Consider the following 19,102-nt stretch of genomic DNA (forward strand, 5'->3'; position numbering starts at 1 on the left):
GATCGTCACAATTCGTCGCACCCAAACAACCTAATTATGTCCCTCCCTTGCCATGGAACCCGTTTGTTTTCTTGCCTCTCCTCGTCAGGTCCCCGTCTGCTTGCTGAGGTCAAACGGAAGGTTCAACAGCCGGCCTACAAAATTTAGCGATGCGCCGAAAATTCAGCAGTTCGAGAAATTAATTGCACTCCGTCCGAGGCCGCGTGCCACGACGATGCGCTCTCGAGGGTCGTTGGACCCCGTCTGCGAATGTCGCGTTCTTGCATCCCATCCACAGTTGGGGTGACCAAGAGACAAACATGAATAAGTCGAGGCGTAATACGTGCTGCCCACGGAGATGCACTCCCATTGGCCGCGAAGGCTTTTGAACTGCATCAATGCCATTTTGATTGAACCAATCAGACCTCGCTCGTCATCTGCCACCAGTCGGCCGGCCGGCGCAGTGGGAGAAAGAGACAGAATTGCATCGCAGCAGCTGGCGGCGGCGGTGCTCAAAGTAGGCGAAAGGAGCTTGTGATACATTGTGATACATTGTTTTTATTGGCAATTGATGGTTGCCGACTGAGCGGTGTATATCTGTGTGCGTGAAGATCTTTGCGTTTTATTTATGAGGTTGGCGTTTTTTTTTTCATACAGGGAACAGCTTTTCGTAAGGCGCTAGTGCTAGCACTTCGTTAGCGATGTGCTGTAACCGGGAACTGAGTTGTACCCGAAGGTCTTTTTCGATTAGCTTAACGAACTCGGGCCGTGAAATGTCGTTCAAGTGCCGATTCACGCGGGGAATGTGCGTACTGTGGTCCAGATCGTTTATCACGTACGGACCCATGCTTAGTTCTACGTCGACACCGGAAATCCGAAGGTACTCCAGATGCTCGGGGGATTTGTACAGTTCACCTTTCACGCGAAATTTCGCCGTTGAGCTTCCTGTGATTTACAAACGTGATTTAGTTAATGGAAAACCGAGTAACATTATGGGTTACTTACGCACTGAAATTGTGAGGATGGAATTCTCGGAACCTTCATGGTCTACCAGAGATTCGCCGGAATACATGCCTAACAACTCCAGAGCAGGCATCAGGAAAGTCATGCTTAGCTCCAATTTGTCCAAATCGACGCTGTTGAAAATTTTAAAAACAAACTATCAGACTACAAAAAAGTTTTTTGTTCATTCACTTGCGAATACCTCGTATCGTAAATAAAACTGTTTTTAAGTCCCACCAAATAGCGGTTAACGTAAATGGCTTTGAATTCTTTCGCCTGATGACTGATCGTCATATTCGGGAGAAGAAGCGGGTCGAACGGAGTGATCGCTACTTTCGGCGACAGCTTCCCGCTAGCCATGAAGTTGACGAAGTACTGTATCGAAGTACCGACGCATTCATTTAGTTCGGATGAATTTTTTGGACAACCTGTAGTAGTTTCCTGGCGTCGACCTGTCCGAACAAACAAGCGGGTTTAAGTATCAACTAGCCATTGGTTAGAACAAGAAAAACTTACGATCACGACTTGGAGCAGCCAGAGTTAGGTGAATTCCAGCCAACAGTAGCAGATATATATTCAGAGAGACCATTTTGCTCCACACAACCGGGGATCACAGCCAAAGCTTCGTAGACGGGACCTAAACTCCGCACGGCACCAACGATGGATCGAGACTGCGATCGAGCCGCTTGATCGTCACGATTCACATTCAGTTGCCGTTTCAAATATGTTGCAAAAATTATTATTTGCCAAAAAACAGTCCTCCGGAGAGGAAAAGTATTGCCGATCGCAGGATGGGCCTTTCCAGTGGAAAGTCACGATCACGCTCGCACATATCGACGCCAGCGATGACAACCAATTGATATTCGCGTTGATTTAATTAAATGGTGGCGCTTCGGCGGGCAGCGCACGTAAGCCATCTCTTTTTCTCTCGAGCAGTCCAAGCTGGTCCCGAAATGCAACAGACTTTATATGCAAGAAAAAAATGGACCAAACCCCCGCGTTGTTCTCAATTCATGGGAAGAACCTTCCCCGCCATGAATCGATTGACCGATCACCAGCGCTAAAGTGCACCCCAACTGTTGTTCTATTTCTATAAACGGACTCCCCGCACCACCGACACGGATGCCATCGAACGCTAAACTGCGTGTGTCTTCGATTCACTATATACTCCAATTCTCGGGACCTGCTGCTTGCAGGCTATCGAGCATTTCATCTCTCGTTATTTTCGGGCCCAACAATCAACGATTCATTGAGAGAAAAACGCCGTCGCCAAAATTGCGTCAATGAACTGAACGGCACCGACGACGGACGGAAGCGCGTGGCAAACTCCCTCCGTTGCATGGCGCGAAGACTTTCGCGATTCCAGAAGGCTGAAAGGGAAACGGCGGGAGATCTGCTTTTTTTCGCCGCTGTTGAGCTGCCTTTCATTCACCAGTTCCAGCACACGCGCACGCGTCGGTTCGAGCTCTGATGACGATGGCGAAAAGCTGGTCAAACATTAAACATGTTGACTGTGGTCAGGATGAGCGGGGCCTTGTGTGCAAGTAAGAAATTTGTAAGCAAGCTTGCGCACAATCGGCGCAACGGTCAACCTACGTGTGGTTTGTTACTTGACTATCGATCAAGTGAAATCAAAACGATTTCGATTTCGTTCCAATATGCTAATAATATAAGCTAAGGGAGGTTTTTTTGATCCCTCTCCCCCCCATCGTAGCATTTCGTCACAAAGCTACAAACCCCTCTAAATAATGACGCAGCTTCGTAAGAACCCCCCCCCCATCCATGTCAATTTATTTTTGTAAATTTTACTATCAAGAACATACATTGATGTATAAGAAAAAACAAGAAAGTATTAAAAATGACCCTAAACAGAGAAAACGAAATAATAAAAATGAACAATTAGAACAAATCCAAACTTTTTTCTTAGTTTCATATTTGCTACGCAGCTTTTCTTGACCCCAACCCCTCCCCCTCGTCACATTTCGTCACTAAACTGAAACCCCTCCACCCCCTTCGAATACTACGTCATTTATGAATGTTCTCTGAATAGCTTTGTGGTAAGCAATTTGTTGTTTCGTTCTTTGAACAAAACAATTCAATTTCTTTCCGAACTAAATTAGAAGTGAATGGACTTTGACGTTAACAAGTTAATGACCAACGATGCGTACAAAAATAAATATTATTTATTGATACAAATAAAGCTCTATTTACATTGCCCTACAGTTAGTGTGGCGTGCATTTGATAACGCAACGCAACGGCTAATGGCTGGGGAAGAATCGCTCCAACGGAGCCAGCCGCAGGATATCGTTCAGCAACAGCTGGAACTTCTCCCGGAAGCTCTGCGTAAATTCATCCTCCACGATCGTCAGAATGTTCCGGCCCCGCTCGAGATCGAAGCTCTGGCTGTACTCGGAGTAGTTACCGCTCATTGTGAACCAGCCGAAGCCGACGGTATGATCACCGATGGTCAAATCGAAATCGGTAATGTTCACTCGGACGTACATCCCTTTCTCCGTCTGGGAGGTCATTCCTTTGAGATAAATTCGTAGCGTGGAGTTACCTACAAGATTCGACGGTGTTTAAAAATTGTTAAAATATTCGTTTGAAAAATGCTTACGCAAAGAGGAAAACATTTTGGCCCATTCTGCGATCTGCTTCTCGGCCGCTAGTTCCGCTCGGTACGAGCCATGAACGTCCAGTGCGGGTATGTGAAATTGTAGCATAAACTCAAGCTTGGTTAGATCTGCCCTGAAAAATTAGATTTGGGTTATTTTCGATTCTGTAAGTTTTTCACGCTGCATTATTACTTGACATCCGTCACGAACGCATTCCGGAAGCCTCGAAGCTCCCTGTTGAGGAAATAGGTTTGAATGTGTCGGTTGCGTACAAGAGTAGCATTCGGGAAGGCCAACGGATCAATGGACATGTCATTCCGGCCGGAGATTTTCCCGTTGGATGTAATGAACTCCTGAACCCAACGCTCGATGCATTTGTTGAGGGAAGGCGAATGACGTCTGCAGCCAGAATTGTTTTCGAATTCTGAAAATGATATGAGGAATTATTTGATAAATAAATATTGATACACAAAAAACTGCATTTAAGTTTGAAAAAAAATTAAATCAACAAACAATTACCAACAGTTAGTGGTGGTTGCACCGCTAAGTAAAAATTTAGCGACGCTAATCGATAATTCGTTAACTGGAAAATTCAGCTCGATAATCGCTAAACGCTAAACGCTAAACCCATATTAGCGGAGCTTTCACTAATCGCTAACTTTTAGACACGTAGATTGTCATATGACCACATTTATAGCTCATAAAAACAAAAGAAAATAATTACTTTTGAACGCTATTTATAATGAGAGGTTCGAAGTTTGCAAAACGATCTTCAAACTTGAGACACAGCCTAACAGACACTTCTAGCAAATTCTGAATCAATTCTTCGTTTAAGAGATAACAGTAGTTTCCGTAAGTAACACTGGCACCATATCCTGCCTTGTTCGCCCTGCGTCTTAAAAGCAGTGCTAGTGTACGTGCATTAGGGTGCCAATCATCGTATGGAAAAAAGTGACCAGAAAATTAAAAAAAAACCCTATACAAAATGTTCACCTGCTCGAAAAAACACCCTGTACAATATTTCAGATCAATCGGACTTTAAATGGGGTGACGCAAAGCGATTGAAGTTTGGCTTTTTTGAAAACCCAAAAATCACCCAAGGGGGGGGGGGGGGGGTACGTGAAATGTCGGTTTTCGAAAAAAAAATTTTGATGCCAAATGACTTAAAAACGCATGAAACGTCGAGAATTGGTGTCATCCGAAAAATTTTTTTTTTTCAAAAATCGACTCTCGGGGACTTTCGTTCGTTTTTTCAGTTGTGGAAGGCGGAGTTTAAAATATTTAGAATTTATTTATTGAAATTGATCGCTAGGCTCTCGAAATACCCTATATAATGATATACACCATAACTTGCATCGAATACATTATGTTTCATTGGGGTGGTTCATTTATTCGGCATAGGGTGGTTCATGATATTGTGTAAAAATGAGTATAAAATGAAAAAAATCACTTTTCACTGAATACCAATAGAAATGTTCCTGAAAATATAATATTTGTTATATCATTGTCGTTAGGATGGCAATGTTGAATTGGAAAAAATACCATGTAAAATGGCAAGATACATTATACCTCGATATAAGGCAACTCTATTTTTATTGTCGTTACGTTATATCGAGTTACGTTATATCAAAGCAAAAAAAAATTTTTTTTTTAATTTATGCAAGAATGTTGATAGTTACCCAAAGATGCGCTAAAACCTATTTTCCATAACCTATAAGTATTTTTAAACCTTTCTTATGCCCATTTAAGAATATTTTCAGAAGCAAAAAAAAATTTTTTCATTTGATACAATAGGTTACTCAAAGATACGTAAATATTAATAGTAGGAGGTTGTATCCAAGACACGACCGCATAAATGACGTACAACTACGTACACTATTAACAAATGCATTGAGTGTTTCATTACCCTAGTAACACAACTGGTTTTATCAAAGTTTTATAGCACTTTTTTGGCTGTATCGAGCGCCATAAAACTTTGATAATACCAATATTTTGCTTGAGAAATGGGTTATAATGTCTACTAATGAAGGGTTGTGAATTTCGTGAACCGGATTCAGCATTGTTAGCAGAACGTGCCGAGTTAAAAGCCATACACAGCACACACGCACAAATCATACCATATCATAGAAACACACACATCATACCATATTATACGGACACACACACATCATACCATATCATACAGACACACACAATCATACATATTATACAGACACACACACAGCATACCATACCATATCATACAGACAAACACACACATCATACCATATCATAAACACACACATATCATACACACACACAAACACACATCATACCATATCATTCACACACATCTCACAAATCAAATATCACACATGCTACAGCTCAGTGCGTCTTGAACTGTCCTACAGATCAGACGTTTTTTCGGTTGCTTGTGGACTGGTCTTTGACTGCCTATAGCTTCAAAGTTTGTGTTTTGTCAGTGTGTCTTTTAAAGACTACCTGAAAGTTATTTCTCAAGACTACCTACTTTTGAATTTAACATTTGTTTTAACTTTTTTCGTATCACCTGAAATGGCTGGACGGAAAAAGAAACCTCGCATCGCTGCGGAGAGAAAAAGAGAGGCATTTCTTGCCTGAGCAAGAAGCTGGTGAAATGGAAGTTATTAAAAATGAAACTATACAAAATATAAAATCTTTAAAAAGGAGAAAGTTCCACCTATTGTGGTAACTATTTCTTCTGAATTTAATATATTCAAAAAGGAACTTTCAACGTTTGTTTCTGAAGTTAAAGTTACCTATCAAATTGGCCGTAGAGGTGAATGCCGCTTATTAGCCGACTCAGTAAAGGGTCGTGATCGTCTTGTTCAGTATTTAACTGACAAGATGTACAAATTTTTTACATATGACACCAAGAACGCCAAGCCGTTCAAGGTTGTCTTGAAAGGTCTCACCAACGATCAAACCGTTGATGAGATCAAACTTACTTTAACAGAATTACTTGGCATAGCCCCTACCCAAGTAATTCTAATGAAACAAAAATCACGAGGCGGAAACAGTCAGAGAACTGGAATTTCCCTTGTTAATTATTTAATTCATTTAACCGCAATGAGGTTAACAACTTAAATTTTTTTGAAAAAGCACATGCTTTGTATAATGTGCGTGTAAAGTGGGAAATTTATAGGAAGTATGGCGGAGGTGAAAAGCATATCACCCAATGCCGTACTTGCCAACGTTATGGCCATGGTTCCAAATTCTGTAACATGGACCAAAAATGTCTTAATTGTGAAGACTCTTCTCACAAAAAGGACACATGTCCTGTGAAAGAGAGTAAACATTTTCGCTGTGCGAATTGTAACGGCAACCATATGTCAAATTTTTTCAATGCCCAGTCCGTTTAGCAATTGTTAAGGCAAGGCAAGGTAAACAAAATTCAATTTCTCAATTAAAACCAACTTCAAAACAAAATTCTCCAAGCGTACCAGTGACGCATAGTTTACCTACGCCTTTGCATACCCGTTTAACTTATGCACAGGCTACAGGTAGTTCGAACATTATACCGCCTAGTGTTGGTAGTTCGAAAATGACCGTTAAACAAAACACGCTAGAAAATAATTGTACACCTATTACTCCAGCTACTATTGCTGACGAAAATATTTTTCTAATGTCAACTGCCTGGGGCCTATTACGGCAGGTAAACTTTCTTTTTTGCAACAGGCAATGTTCGATCTTATGAACGCCATGTTGCAGGCAAAATCAATGTTTGAAGCCATTCAAATGGGCACAAATTTTACTATTAAAATTGTTTCTAATTTAAAATTTAGCAATGATTTTAAATAAAACAATTAAAATATTAAATTGGAATGCTCGCTCATTGAAGGCCAATGAGAATGAGCTTTTTAATTTTTTAACAGTAAATAATGTGCATATTGCAATTATTACTGAAACATTTTTGAAACCTAACATAAAAATAAAATATGATCCCAATTACGTGGTTCATAGAAATGATAGGATTCAGGGTTCCGGCGGTGGAGTTGCAATTGTTATTCATCGCCGAATCAAACATCGTGCTCTTCCCCATCTTGAGACGAAAGTTATTGAAACTTTGGGAATTGAAGTTCAAACTGAACTTGGGATTTTATTTATTGCCGCAGCATATTTACCATTTCAATGCACACGCGAGCTCAAATATTATTTTAAAGGTGATTTACAAAAACTCACCAGAAATCGTTCGCAATTTTTTCATAATCGGCGATTTTAACGCTATACATCGTTCATGGAATAATTCTCAAAGTAATTCCAATGGGAAAATTTTATTCAATGATTGTTCTTCAGGATACTATTAGTCCTACATGCTTTTCTTCTGTAAGAAACCCTTCAACAATTGATTTGGTGCTAACAGATCAAAGTCATGTATGTAGTGATTGGATCACACATGCTGACTTTGATTCTGACCATCTTCCAATAACTTTTTCTTTATCACATGAATCAGTTTTAAACCCTATGAGCTCTGTTTTTAATTATAACAAGGCTAATTGGGAAAGATACAAAACTCATATTGAGAGAAATTTCAATAATGATCTTGATTTGCAAAACCAAGTGAATATTGATTCCGCTTTGGAAGCATTAAAATGTACAATTGTTGATGCCAGGAATTATTCTGTTCCAAAGGCTCAAGTGAAATTTGATTCACCAATAATTGACGAAAATCTTCAACTTCTAATTCGTTTGAAAAATGTCCGCAGACGTCAATATCAACGTTCTCGTGACCCTGTTTTTAAAACTATTTATAAAGATTTACAGAAAGAGATTAAACATAGATTTACTCTTCTGAGAAATCAAAATTTTGAGACTAAAGTTGAAAAATTGAAACCATATTCAAAACCATTTTGGAAGCTGTCGAAGATTCTTAAGAAACCTTCAAAGCCTATTCCAGTTTTAAAAGATGGTGAACGTTTTCTTGTATCCAATGAACAAAAGGCTCAAAGACTTGCTCAGCAGTTTGAGAGTGTTCATAACTCAAATTTGAATTTTGTGAGTCCAATTCAAAATGAAGTCACACGTCAATTTGATTTAATTTCTTCCCAGAATTTTTTACCTGCAGAAATAATTGAAACTAACTTGAATGAGATAAAATCAATTTTTAAAAATTTCAAAAATATGAAAGCACCTGGTGACGATGGAATCTTTAATATGCTAATCAAACATCTCCCTGAGAGCACAATGGAATTTTTAGTGAAAATTTTCAATTGCTGCTTCAAAATTGCATATTTTCCCAAATTATGGAAAAATGCAAAAATTACTCCAATTTTAAACCGGATAAGAACCCAGCTGAAGTTTCAAGTTATCGACCAATCAGTTTGCTTTCTTCAATAAGTAAACTGTTTGAGAGAATTATTCTTAACAGATTGATGTCACACATCAACGATAATTCAATTTTTGCAAATGAGCAGTTTGGATTTCGCCATGGGCATTCCACAACTCATCAATTGCTCAGAGTTACTAATATGATACGAGCTAACAAATCTGAAGGTTATTCCACTGGAGCTGCTCTTTTAGACATAGAAAAAGCATTCGACAGTGTTTGGCATAAAGGTTTGATTGCGAAATTGCGAACTTTTAATTTTCCAATTTTCCTAATCAAAATTTTAAAAAAATATCTTACTGATCGAACTCTGCAGGTTGTCTTTCAGAATTCAAAATCTGATAGATTTCCTGTCAGAGCAGGTGTACCTCAAGGTTCAGTCTTGGGTCCAGTCCTGTACAACATATTCACTTCAGATCTTCCTGATTTGCCTCCAGGATGCACAAAGTCATTGTTCTGCGATGACACAAGCATTTCCGTTAAAGGAAAAAGTCTTCGTGTCATATGCAGTCGATTGCAGAAAAGTTTAGATATTTTTTCTTCCTACTTGCAAAAGTGGAAAATCTCTCCCAATGCTTCTAAAACTCAAATGATAATTTTTCCGCATAAGCCTAGGGCTTCTTTCCTCAAGCCAAACAATAATCACGTTGTCAAGATGAATGGGGTTATTTTAAGTTGGTCCGACAAGGTTAAGTACTTGGGACTAATTTATGATAAAAAAACTTATTTTCAAAGAGCACATTGAGAGTATACAAGCCAAGTGCATCAAATATACGAGATGTTTATATCCTCTCATTAACAGGAATTCTAAACTTTGTTTAAATAACAAACTTTTGATTTACAAACAAATTTTTAGACCAGCAATGCTTTATGCTGTACCGATCTGGTCAAGTTGCTGTTCAACAAGGAAGAAAACGCTCCAAAGGATTCAGAATAAAATTCTGAAAATGGTTTTGAAGCGTCCTCCTTGGTTTGGTACACTCGAATTACATAGACTTACTGGTGTTGATCCATTAGAAGCTATGTCAAATAAAATTATTAACAATTTTCGACAAAAATCGTTGCAATCCTCAATTGCTACGATAAGCTCTCTTTATAGCCAATAAGTTAGCAATTAAGTTAGTTGTAAGTTTACTTCCCCTTTTCTGACAAGTAGGTTTAAATCCCTACGAATGATAAGTCCTAATTGCGAAAGCAAACAAATCCTAACAATTAAAATTACAAATTTCTAACAGTGTTGAGAAGTCACCATTTGTGATTGGACACACATACTCATTATTTACTAATATTTATCATAAATACTTAAGCTACTAACAAATCCCCCCTTAAAAAAAAAAAACACACACATGCTACAGCTATCAACACACGCTAAAACGCTCCTTACACTGCTTTTGGGCCGGGTTCGTGTTCTCTCTGGGATTTCAATGCATTCACACTGCCTCCGTGTTTGAACCGTGCTCTGGCTGAGATCCGACTGCCCGGCACGAATCCGGCCCGGTCCCGGCACTGAAGCAGTGTGCATAGCGCTTAAATCTTTCCGCACACGCTATAGATATGCACATACGCTATATATACATACACGCTGGATAGCGTTAGCTTCTTAGACCACTTGGAGGTGCTGGTCTCATAAAATTTCTGGCTGTATTCACCTCAACGATATCTGAATTGGATTACCACTGGTGGGCTCCAACCCAGATCGAAGGGAAGCCGAACTAAACGAGGAACTGCAGCTGCCCACTACCAACGCCGTTGCCACCGTCGCTGCTACCAACGGTTTCCACCGCCGCTGTTACTGCCACTGCCAGCGCCGGGGGAACGGCAAGCCGAAGTCACTCGCGTGAACCATGGCATCGGCCTAATCCGATGCAGCAATCTACTGCCGCTATAATCCTATGGACAGTCCGTCCGTCTAACCGTTCGCCAAAAGAATGTGACTAACTCGACCAAAAACACCCTTTCATAACCAAAGAATGCACTGATATAGGCCCCGCCTTTTTGTTGAGTTTTACCATTATCTAATCTTCTTCAGGCGAGATTCCACAATTCGCATTTAATTTTTTTCCTGTGGAAAAACACCGATGGTGCTCTCGCACATGCAACGATATAACCCGTATCTTGTTGCGGCTGGGAACGTCAAGCGATTTTTTTGCTCGCTGTTGCGTGTTTGCATATCGTGTTGGAACTCTGCGGCTGGGAGACGACAAAATTCTGAATCCAGTATAAATTATTGCTGTGAAGTCGAATCAATCGCCTTTGTTAAAGCGCCCTAACATTTGAATGAAGTGTAATATTTTCATATTTTCGTGCAACGAGCAGCTGTTGAAAGGTTGTCGGCCTTTTATTCACGCATAAAAATTCCTATATCACTGATTAAACAGAATGAGAAAGCATTTGTTTCCGAAGTCTAGCACTCGAGTCCTTTTCAAAAAATCATTAATTTTTTTTATTCTTGCTTATTTTCCGTCGGTCTAGTTCCGCCACTGTTGTGGCCAATAATCGACGCCCAGGGAGGCGACTCCACACCTAGGACCCTAACTCACGACCCGTTTATTAACGGACAGGCGCCAACGGCTTTACTTCCTCATGCGATGGAAGGCGTGATCCCAGAGATTTTTCGCCTCAGAAAATCTCCCGGTGTCGGCTAGGATTGAATCTAGACCAGTTGGGTTGGTTGTGAGTGGATCACGCCACCTCACAACCATCGACACCTATGTCGGCGGTGGGATTCGAACCCAGGCGTCGAGCGTGGTTGGCGGAGACGTTACCAACCACACTAGGCCCCCGTTAAAAAAAAATAAAAAATCATTAATCTTCAATTACTTGTTAATTTACCTTGGTAAATGTAGTTTGCTGTTCAAAATCGGATATGGTGAACGCAATCTTTGTGCTGCCCACAGTGGGGGAATAAGGCACTCATACAACACACGGTTAAAGCTGTTTTCACACATAGTTAATTTAGATTGGTAGGCTAGCTGTGCACAACATGCTGTTGTTTGCCAAAATAAGACCAAGCTTCATCGTGGGGAAGAAGGCCTGAGCCCTCAACCGGCAATCCGAAACGTTTGTTGCTACCGCTATGATATGTGACCAACCGGCAAATGATTTTTTCAAGCCGAAAGCAAATTCGGCAAACTAGCTGATACTGGCGCAAACTGCTACGCTACGGCAGCGTTGCCACTAAGTTTTGAAAAGAATCTGGCAAAACGAAAATAAAAAGTCTGGCAAAAATCTGTCACTTATTTTTGGATAAAATTCCTGGCAGAATTGAAAGTGATGACCTTTTTCTTTGCTCTCGTCGGGTGTTGGTAGGTAAAGGCCAGGCACGGCTCATCTTGCAGTGATGACCTTTTTGCGAGACGACGCGGATAAAATCTGGCAAATATCTGGCAGATTCTGAGGTTTATCTGTTTGTCTGGCGCTCAAACAGAAATCTGGCAAAATCCAGATTTATCTGGCACAATGGCAACGCTGGCTACAGCTAGTTACGCTACGGCTAACTAGGAATGTCGACCTTTTTAGGGAAAGCCAGCAAACGACCAATGAGAGGACGTTATTCTCATTTCAACAAGGCTTGACAATTTGCAGTAGTGCAATAGTTCGCAGATTCAAACAACATTTTTCTGCATTTGGGCAGATGCGTGTATAATTTTCCAATCGGTTGCTGCAAGAATGAAGGAAATCGGTTGAAAAACAACCGACCTATAAGCATTTGAAAAGGGACAAATTTCGTCAGAGTTTTTCAGTTTGCATCCCTGTGTGGTATGCTAAAGTAAAACGTAGCTCTACGTCAAAACCTATTTTCCATCACCTATCACAGTATTTTTAAACCATTCTTATGCCCATTTAAGACAATTTTCAACAAGCAAAAAAATTTTTTTTAATTGATGCAAGACTGTTGGTGATTACTCACAGATGCGCGAAAACCTATTTCCCATCACCTATCAGTATTTTTAAACCTTTCTTATGCCCATTTAGAGAAAATTTCAACAAGCAAAAAAAAAGTTTTTTAATTAATGCAACACTGTGAATAATTACTGAAGGATGCGTGAAACCTATTTCCCATAACCTATAAGTATTTTTAAACCTTCCTCATGCCCATTTTGGACAATTTTTGCATTGGTTTCATTGGTTTCAAAACTTACTACAAACATTTTTTGAAGCAATTTATAGCCCAAAAACAGTTGCTGTATCATTTATTTTCGACTTCAATACATTTTAAAAAGTTACGTTATATCGAAGTAAAAGTTACGTTATATCGAGTTACGTAATATCGAGGTTGCCTTATATCGAGGTATGACTGTATTTATGTTTTTATAATTAACTTTTCTTAGTAAGGCCGTTACAAATTTTATTTTAATTTTATGTCAACCCCCCCCCCCCCCCCTTCAAAAATCTTCAATATTGGAAGGGGAAGAAAAAAAAAGCTCAAACCGTTTTGACCATTTTATTGGTTTTCCGACAGCATGAATGTTTCATTTAGCAACAACCAAGTCCAGTGACAGCGAGAGTGTCGTCAAAAGGCAAGCGAAATAAATAATAATAATAATAATAAAGTGTTATTTTTCAACATTTATTTGAGTGCAAGTTACAAACGTCTTAACTTGCACACAAACTTTGATCAAAGATATTTCTTTTTTTTTTTCGTCTCGGTGTTATTTATTATTTGCCACCCCCTTTGCTAACTTTGATGACCTTGGACATAAAAAGAATTCGAAATTTGTATCAGCCTAATGCGTTCTTAATTTATTTCAATTTATGTTTGAGTTACAGAAAACAGCACAACAACCACTATTGACATGTCGAGAATTAATCTCATATTAGTTAATCCATTTTATTTTATCTCAGAACAGCACAACGGACACTTTTCTATCCGACAACTTTATTACTCCTCCTCATTACTAACTATTATTAAACTAGTTGACTCGTAGTGGCTAGCCACTTTTAAAATGCATGTTGGACTATTACTTCGACTCACTACAAACACTGGTATTTATTTCAAAATGATGAAGCTTCTTCGAAAAATCTAGTTTGGAATCAAGATTCAACTATGACAATTCGACAATTCGATGCAGATGATTTACGCTAATTTGAAACTCAAATGTTAACCTTAACTGTGAGAAACATCCTTCTTCCAGTGTATCATGAAAATGCTTGGATTGATCGTTTATTTGAAGACGAATGAATATCTTGCCTCCCATACGGAACCACTGCACAGAACTTTTTTTTCCATTATTTAACCATTTTCGAAAAAAAATTCTAATGATTTATTAATTTTCTTTCGACGTTGTATAATAAGAGTTCAATTTTTCAATTGTATGAGGTTACATTTCAAGTAAAACTTACAAAACAAACGAAAACAAATGTGATCGAGAAAAACATAACAATTTGCAAAATAGTTGCCTACGACAAAATACTGAACTAATCCAGAAATCATTCACTCGTGCAAAAGTTTGACACCGTACTCTATAATAGTCATGGCAAAGCCTAGAATTCGGATTCCACGCAGATTTTTCAGAAAAGTCGTTTTTGACGCGGAATTTTTTAATGGAATTTCATTTTAAAATCGCTTATTTAGAATGTCTAAGGATCGTTCGTTTTATATTTTTCCGTGATGTTCAGCTCATTTCGTAGGTGGAAATAACACTGCTGTTAATCCTTTTTCGAAAATATTCAGCAGAAATGGTTAAAAATCTTTAGCAAATAACGTTTTCTACGCGAATTTCGAAATTCAAGTGGTTTTTTACGTCGATTTCGGAATTTTGTCTTGTTCTTTTTTTTTTTTCAAACAAATCAAATGCTTGGTTTGTGTAGAACAGTACCTATGTTGGATTTCAGAAAAATCGAAAACTACATGGCGATATTTCAAACATCTGAAATAAAAACTGTTAATCAAATTTGACATCATGTTTCAAAGTAATGACTCATAGTGTAAGCTTATACTGTATCTATATTTATAAAGCAATAACATAATATCTTGTTATTTAAAACGTATTGACTGGTGATATTTTTACATATCGGCAAAGGAATAATCGCTTTAACCGTACAGTTTGAACGCCAGAGTATAGTTGAAAGATTACGCTGAAGCTCTTGTTTTAAATAACCCATGATGTACTTAACTTTTTCATAGTCGGGTGCCATCTTATGCCATCTCTTAACAACCTAATTTTGATGGAGCTGTATGATGTTACAGGACTAATTCATAATCAACTGATAGTGGTTTGGCCAATTTCAAATCTCTGGGTCATGCTGAATATTTATGATACTACGTTCCTTTTACATCCCGAAATAATCTTCCTCTGTCTCCAGCGAAACATTATATTTTTTGCGGTTTTTGTCGATGCAACTGGATCAGAACATTTAGCCATGTGCGAATAATAACTCGTGTGTCTAAGAAAGTTTAAACTCAGTTCACTCTGATTTCCTCACGCTTCAATGGGTCCGTATCAGGCGAGAGGAGGTGTGTAGAGGACTAAACGCAATCAATGGTAACTTGTGGTTGCTACACCTAAAAAAGTAACAAACTTCGGTGTACCTCAGGTTCATAGTTTGCTAGGAAAGAAGACAGTTTTAGTAACTTGCGTTTGGCGTGTGCGTGACCACTGACAGCTTACGAAACTATATATATTCCGGTAATAATTCATTTTTATTTAACTCACATTATGTGTTCATGATCATATCTTCCGTACTGCATCAAATTTAGAACACTTTAGCTATGATGTAAATTCTTGCACTAAAAAATCAACGGAAAATGAACTTTCCCATCGATCTTAAATGTTTAGCATGTAGGTTATTTTATTGTTGTTGCATTGAGGTGCTATTTATATAGATTAAAACACGTTTCGAATCCCCGTCTGCTGGGTGGCCCTACAGTAAAGAGCTATACATCACAGGGTGAAGGACCTTTAAAGGAAGGAAATGGTATATAGTATTCATTCTTTTTATTACACTAGCTATAATTTGAAGTTTGAGACTGTTCGAAGTTTGAATCAAAACGGTAAATTGTAACATTTTTCTAATTGAATGGCCATAATACTTATCAAAGTGAATTTTGCTCAAAAACGTAACTCAATAACAAATACTCCCTTTCGTGGTCGTTGTAGGAATGCAGAGGTATACTAGGACTTTACAAAGCAAAGACTACATTCTGACATTTCTTCCATATCGTCGGTTTAGTACAGCACTGATGTGGCTTGAAATGTGTTAGAAAATTAATGTTTGAAATTATCTTTTCCATTTTCCAAAGTGAGGTGATAAATATGGTCACATTTCCCTGCAAGGTTTAGTAAAACTCATTTCAAACTAGAGTATAATTAGCAAAGGCATCTGCGTGTCACGCCTTCAACAAACTCAACTCGCTCCAGGGTAACTAGATTGCCTTGTGTTGCTTTGTTTACATCTGGTATGCAAACCAGCCAGTGAAAGTTGACATGCGTGAGCAGCGGGTACTTTATTAGATATGATGTTAACAGAACAAGCCTTAACTATCAAACAACGCGCCGGGTTCGAGAACTATCTACTTACATATACCAGAGAAAGAGGCATGTCTTCATAGTAGATATTATTATTCACACACTTCCAAATATGAGGTAGAATTAGAGCCACAAAATTACGATTTCCATAGCACGTATTCCTTCGAGACATCAGTTGTATTGGAATTTATTCTCAACGTCTGTGCGTGGCGTTCTTGCACGTGGTTAACGCTGTTTTTATTTGGCATCGAACAGAAACCAAATTTTTGCTTTCCTAAAATAAGACGCAGTTCTACGCCAAAAAATTGTTCGAAAACACCCCTCAGATCTTCAAATTGCGAAAAAAAAAAATGCACGAGCTTCATCGGCACTTACGGTCGTACCGATCGCAGGAGACTCCGTTCGGATGATATGACCGGGAGCATACACGAGGTGGTACGTACATACACACGATGATTCAAGGCCAATGTCGAGTGTGAATAACTTGCCTCTTACCGCCACCGTTCTTTACTCTCCCACTCTCTCTTCTTTCTATCACCAACCTGTTTTGCGTGATTTGCCGTCCAGCCGGAGCGGAGGGCAGATCATTCGTAACATAAGAGGTAATTACCGCGGGACGATCTCGACCCATCTCACACAGCACCTGGTTCGCGATCTCTTACTCACGTCTTGTACGAGAATAAAGCGATACAGTAATCACAAACTACGCACTCTTCTTTCTTCCGCGTGTGTTCAATCACTCACAATGCGGTACAATCTTCCATTTCCGGAAGTCTTCTACTATAACAAAAAAAGAACAAACGCCTACCCGGTTTGCGGTTCGATTCTCAGATTCCGGCTGTGATTTATGACTTCTGCGATTACGAGTCTATTTATATACACCACAAACTGATTAGGGCTTGAAAAGCGGCACCAAGCCCCTGAGTGTAAGAAAGGATATTGGAGCACTTACGTGGTGATCCATCCACAACCGTTAGAATTCCTGCGAACAGCAGCAGCAGCAGCGGAGTCACGACCGCAAACGTCACCCGGCTCAGTTTCCCCGTTGGAATCATATTCCACCTTTGTCGTTGCTGCTACTCAAATTTGACACGCTTATCACCTCGGACACTATCGCACGGACACCCCAAAACAACACTTCCTTCGGACGCGAAAGTAAGTTCACGAATGAAATTCTTTCCGGATCGTTTGAGCCGCTCGCTCTAACGAAACGGACCAATAAACCCAAGCGGAGAAAGAAACTGAATAATGGTCATTTTACGATGCCAGAATGATGATCGTCAGTGCAATTATTATCAGCGAAGAAGCCGGCTTGGTCGGTCGGTTCCCAGAATCAAACACCCGGCCGTGTAGGTCCGACTACCGCTCACCCATGATCGTACGCCTCGATCGTCACTTGCAATTATCATCCACCGGCTGTTATTTCGTCCCTCAACGGTAGTAGAGAGTAATAAATAAAACTTCGACTTCGAGAGCACAGCAAAACGAGAGTGATTTTTATGCTGTGCACAGAAAATAGACAGTGCGGAGGGATGATAATGGCAAAGTCGGTTCATTCCCACCGACAACCTGTTTCTGGGGTTGAACCTTCCTAGTAGGGCTCACCTCCGAGGTGAGAAAATGAAGGTGTGTGCGGCTCTCGAGTGGCTCGTAAATTCCTGTTTCTTACTGGACAATGCCGGCTTCCCGAGCGCCTGCTTCGATGCATTTCTCACAGCAGAGGGTAAAAAGGCGAAAGAAATGGTTGAAAACCTGATCAGAAATTCCTGCGGGCACCACCCCTGCTGGGAAATGACTCATCCAAGGCCATCTCCACGGGGTTAGTGATAAGGAAGCAAAAGTGTAAAGCGTGTGCAAATGCCGTTGCCGTATAGGTAGCGTGTAGAGCGGAAAAAACGAAACAAGAAAGGGCAATTCTCAGTCTGTTCGGTAAGTGAGATGAGATGATGACAGGCGTCAGAACGCGACATGCGACCGCGAAATGTAAGATCGCGCACTCGGAGAAAAATGAGTGCACTTAAGACTAGATTGAAATTGACGTACAAATTGGTATGATTTGATAAAATATCAGCGAAAGTAATGCGGCGGTCTTGTCACTGGGACCGAGCAAAGAAAGGGAAGGCTTGTAATGGAGAGTGTGCGATTATTAACCTTGTGGAGTTGTCTTTTATCACAGTCAACTGTCCGATTTTAGATCCGTCATCCAAGCGCTGAAGTATGAAAATATAGGGGAACTGTTCCATTATTCATCTCATTGAGCCGATATTCACGAATAGAATCGCCCAGCATTGTACATTTAGTAAACTTAGCTAGATTTATCCTGAATTTTGTAAAACAAACCATTTTCCACAACGCTTCAATATACATCTCAAAACTTGAATCAATGCTCAATTATTCATCTCACGACGCCCCCATATTCATCACACTGTTATTCACATTATCATGAATGAACGTAGCCAACGACCGTCGTAGAAGGTTACCTAGATCTCCGCTGTAGTTGTTTACGTCCAAAACTGGTAACCTAGGTAACCAATGCAGTGCTGTCGATTTATATAAATTATGTCGGAATAATTTAACTTTTTTTTTTTATTCCCGCTTATTTTCCATCGGTCTAGTTCCGCCACTGCTGTGGCCAATCACCGACGCCCAGGGAGGCGACTTCACACCCAGGACCCTAACTCACAAAAATTGG

The 19,102-nt window shown here is 39.7% G+C and overlaps 2 protein-coding genes across 2 annotated transcripts; both read right to left on the minus strand.

The window, feature by feature from the left end:
* Window positions 1-582: 582 nt before the first annotated feature.
* On the minus strand, window positions 583-1,684 carry LOC129731105 (uncharacterized). Its single transcript, XM_055690870.1, has 4 exons — window positions 1,498-1,684; window positions 1,184-1,433; window positions 985-1,115; window positions 583-924 (listed from the first exon to the last, which is right to left on the minus strand). Exons 1-4 carry the CDS (start codon window positions 1,568-1,570, stop codon window positions 629-631), a joined length of 750 nt encoding a protein of 249 aa, XP_055546845.1. The 5' UTR covers window positions 1,571-1,684; the 3' UTR covers window positions 583-628.
* Window positions 1,685-3,146: 1,462 nt separating this feature from the next.
* LOC129731106 (uncharacterized) lies at window positions 3,147-17,664 on the minus strand. The gene is made up of 4 exons (XM_055690872.1): window positions 17,363-17,664; window positions 3,790-4,021; window positions 3,600-3,730; window positions 3,147-3,542 (listed from the first exon to the last, which is right to left on the minus strand). The coding sequence occupies exons 1-4, from the start codon at window positions 17,463-17,465 to the stop codon at window positions 3,241-3,243; spliced, it is 768 nt and encodes a 255-aa protein (XP_055546847.1). The 5' UTR covers window positions 17,466-17,664; the 3' UTR covers window positions 3,147-3,240.
* Window positions 17,665-19,102: the final 1,438 nt, after the last annotated feature.

Source organism: Wyeomyia smithii, chromosome 3 (genome assembly GCF_029784165.1).
Source record: "Wyeomyia smithii strain HCP4-BCI-WySm-NY-G18 chromosome 3, ASM2978416v1, whole genome shotgun sequence".
NCBI lineage: Eukaryota > Metazoa > Arthropoda > Insecta > Diptera > Culicidae > Wyeomyia > Wyeomyia smithii.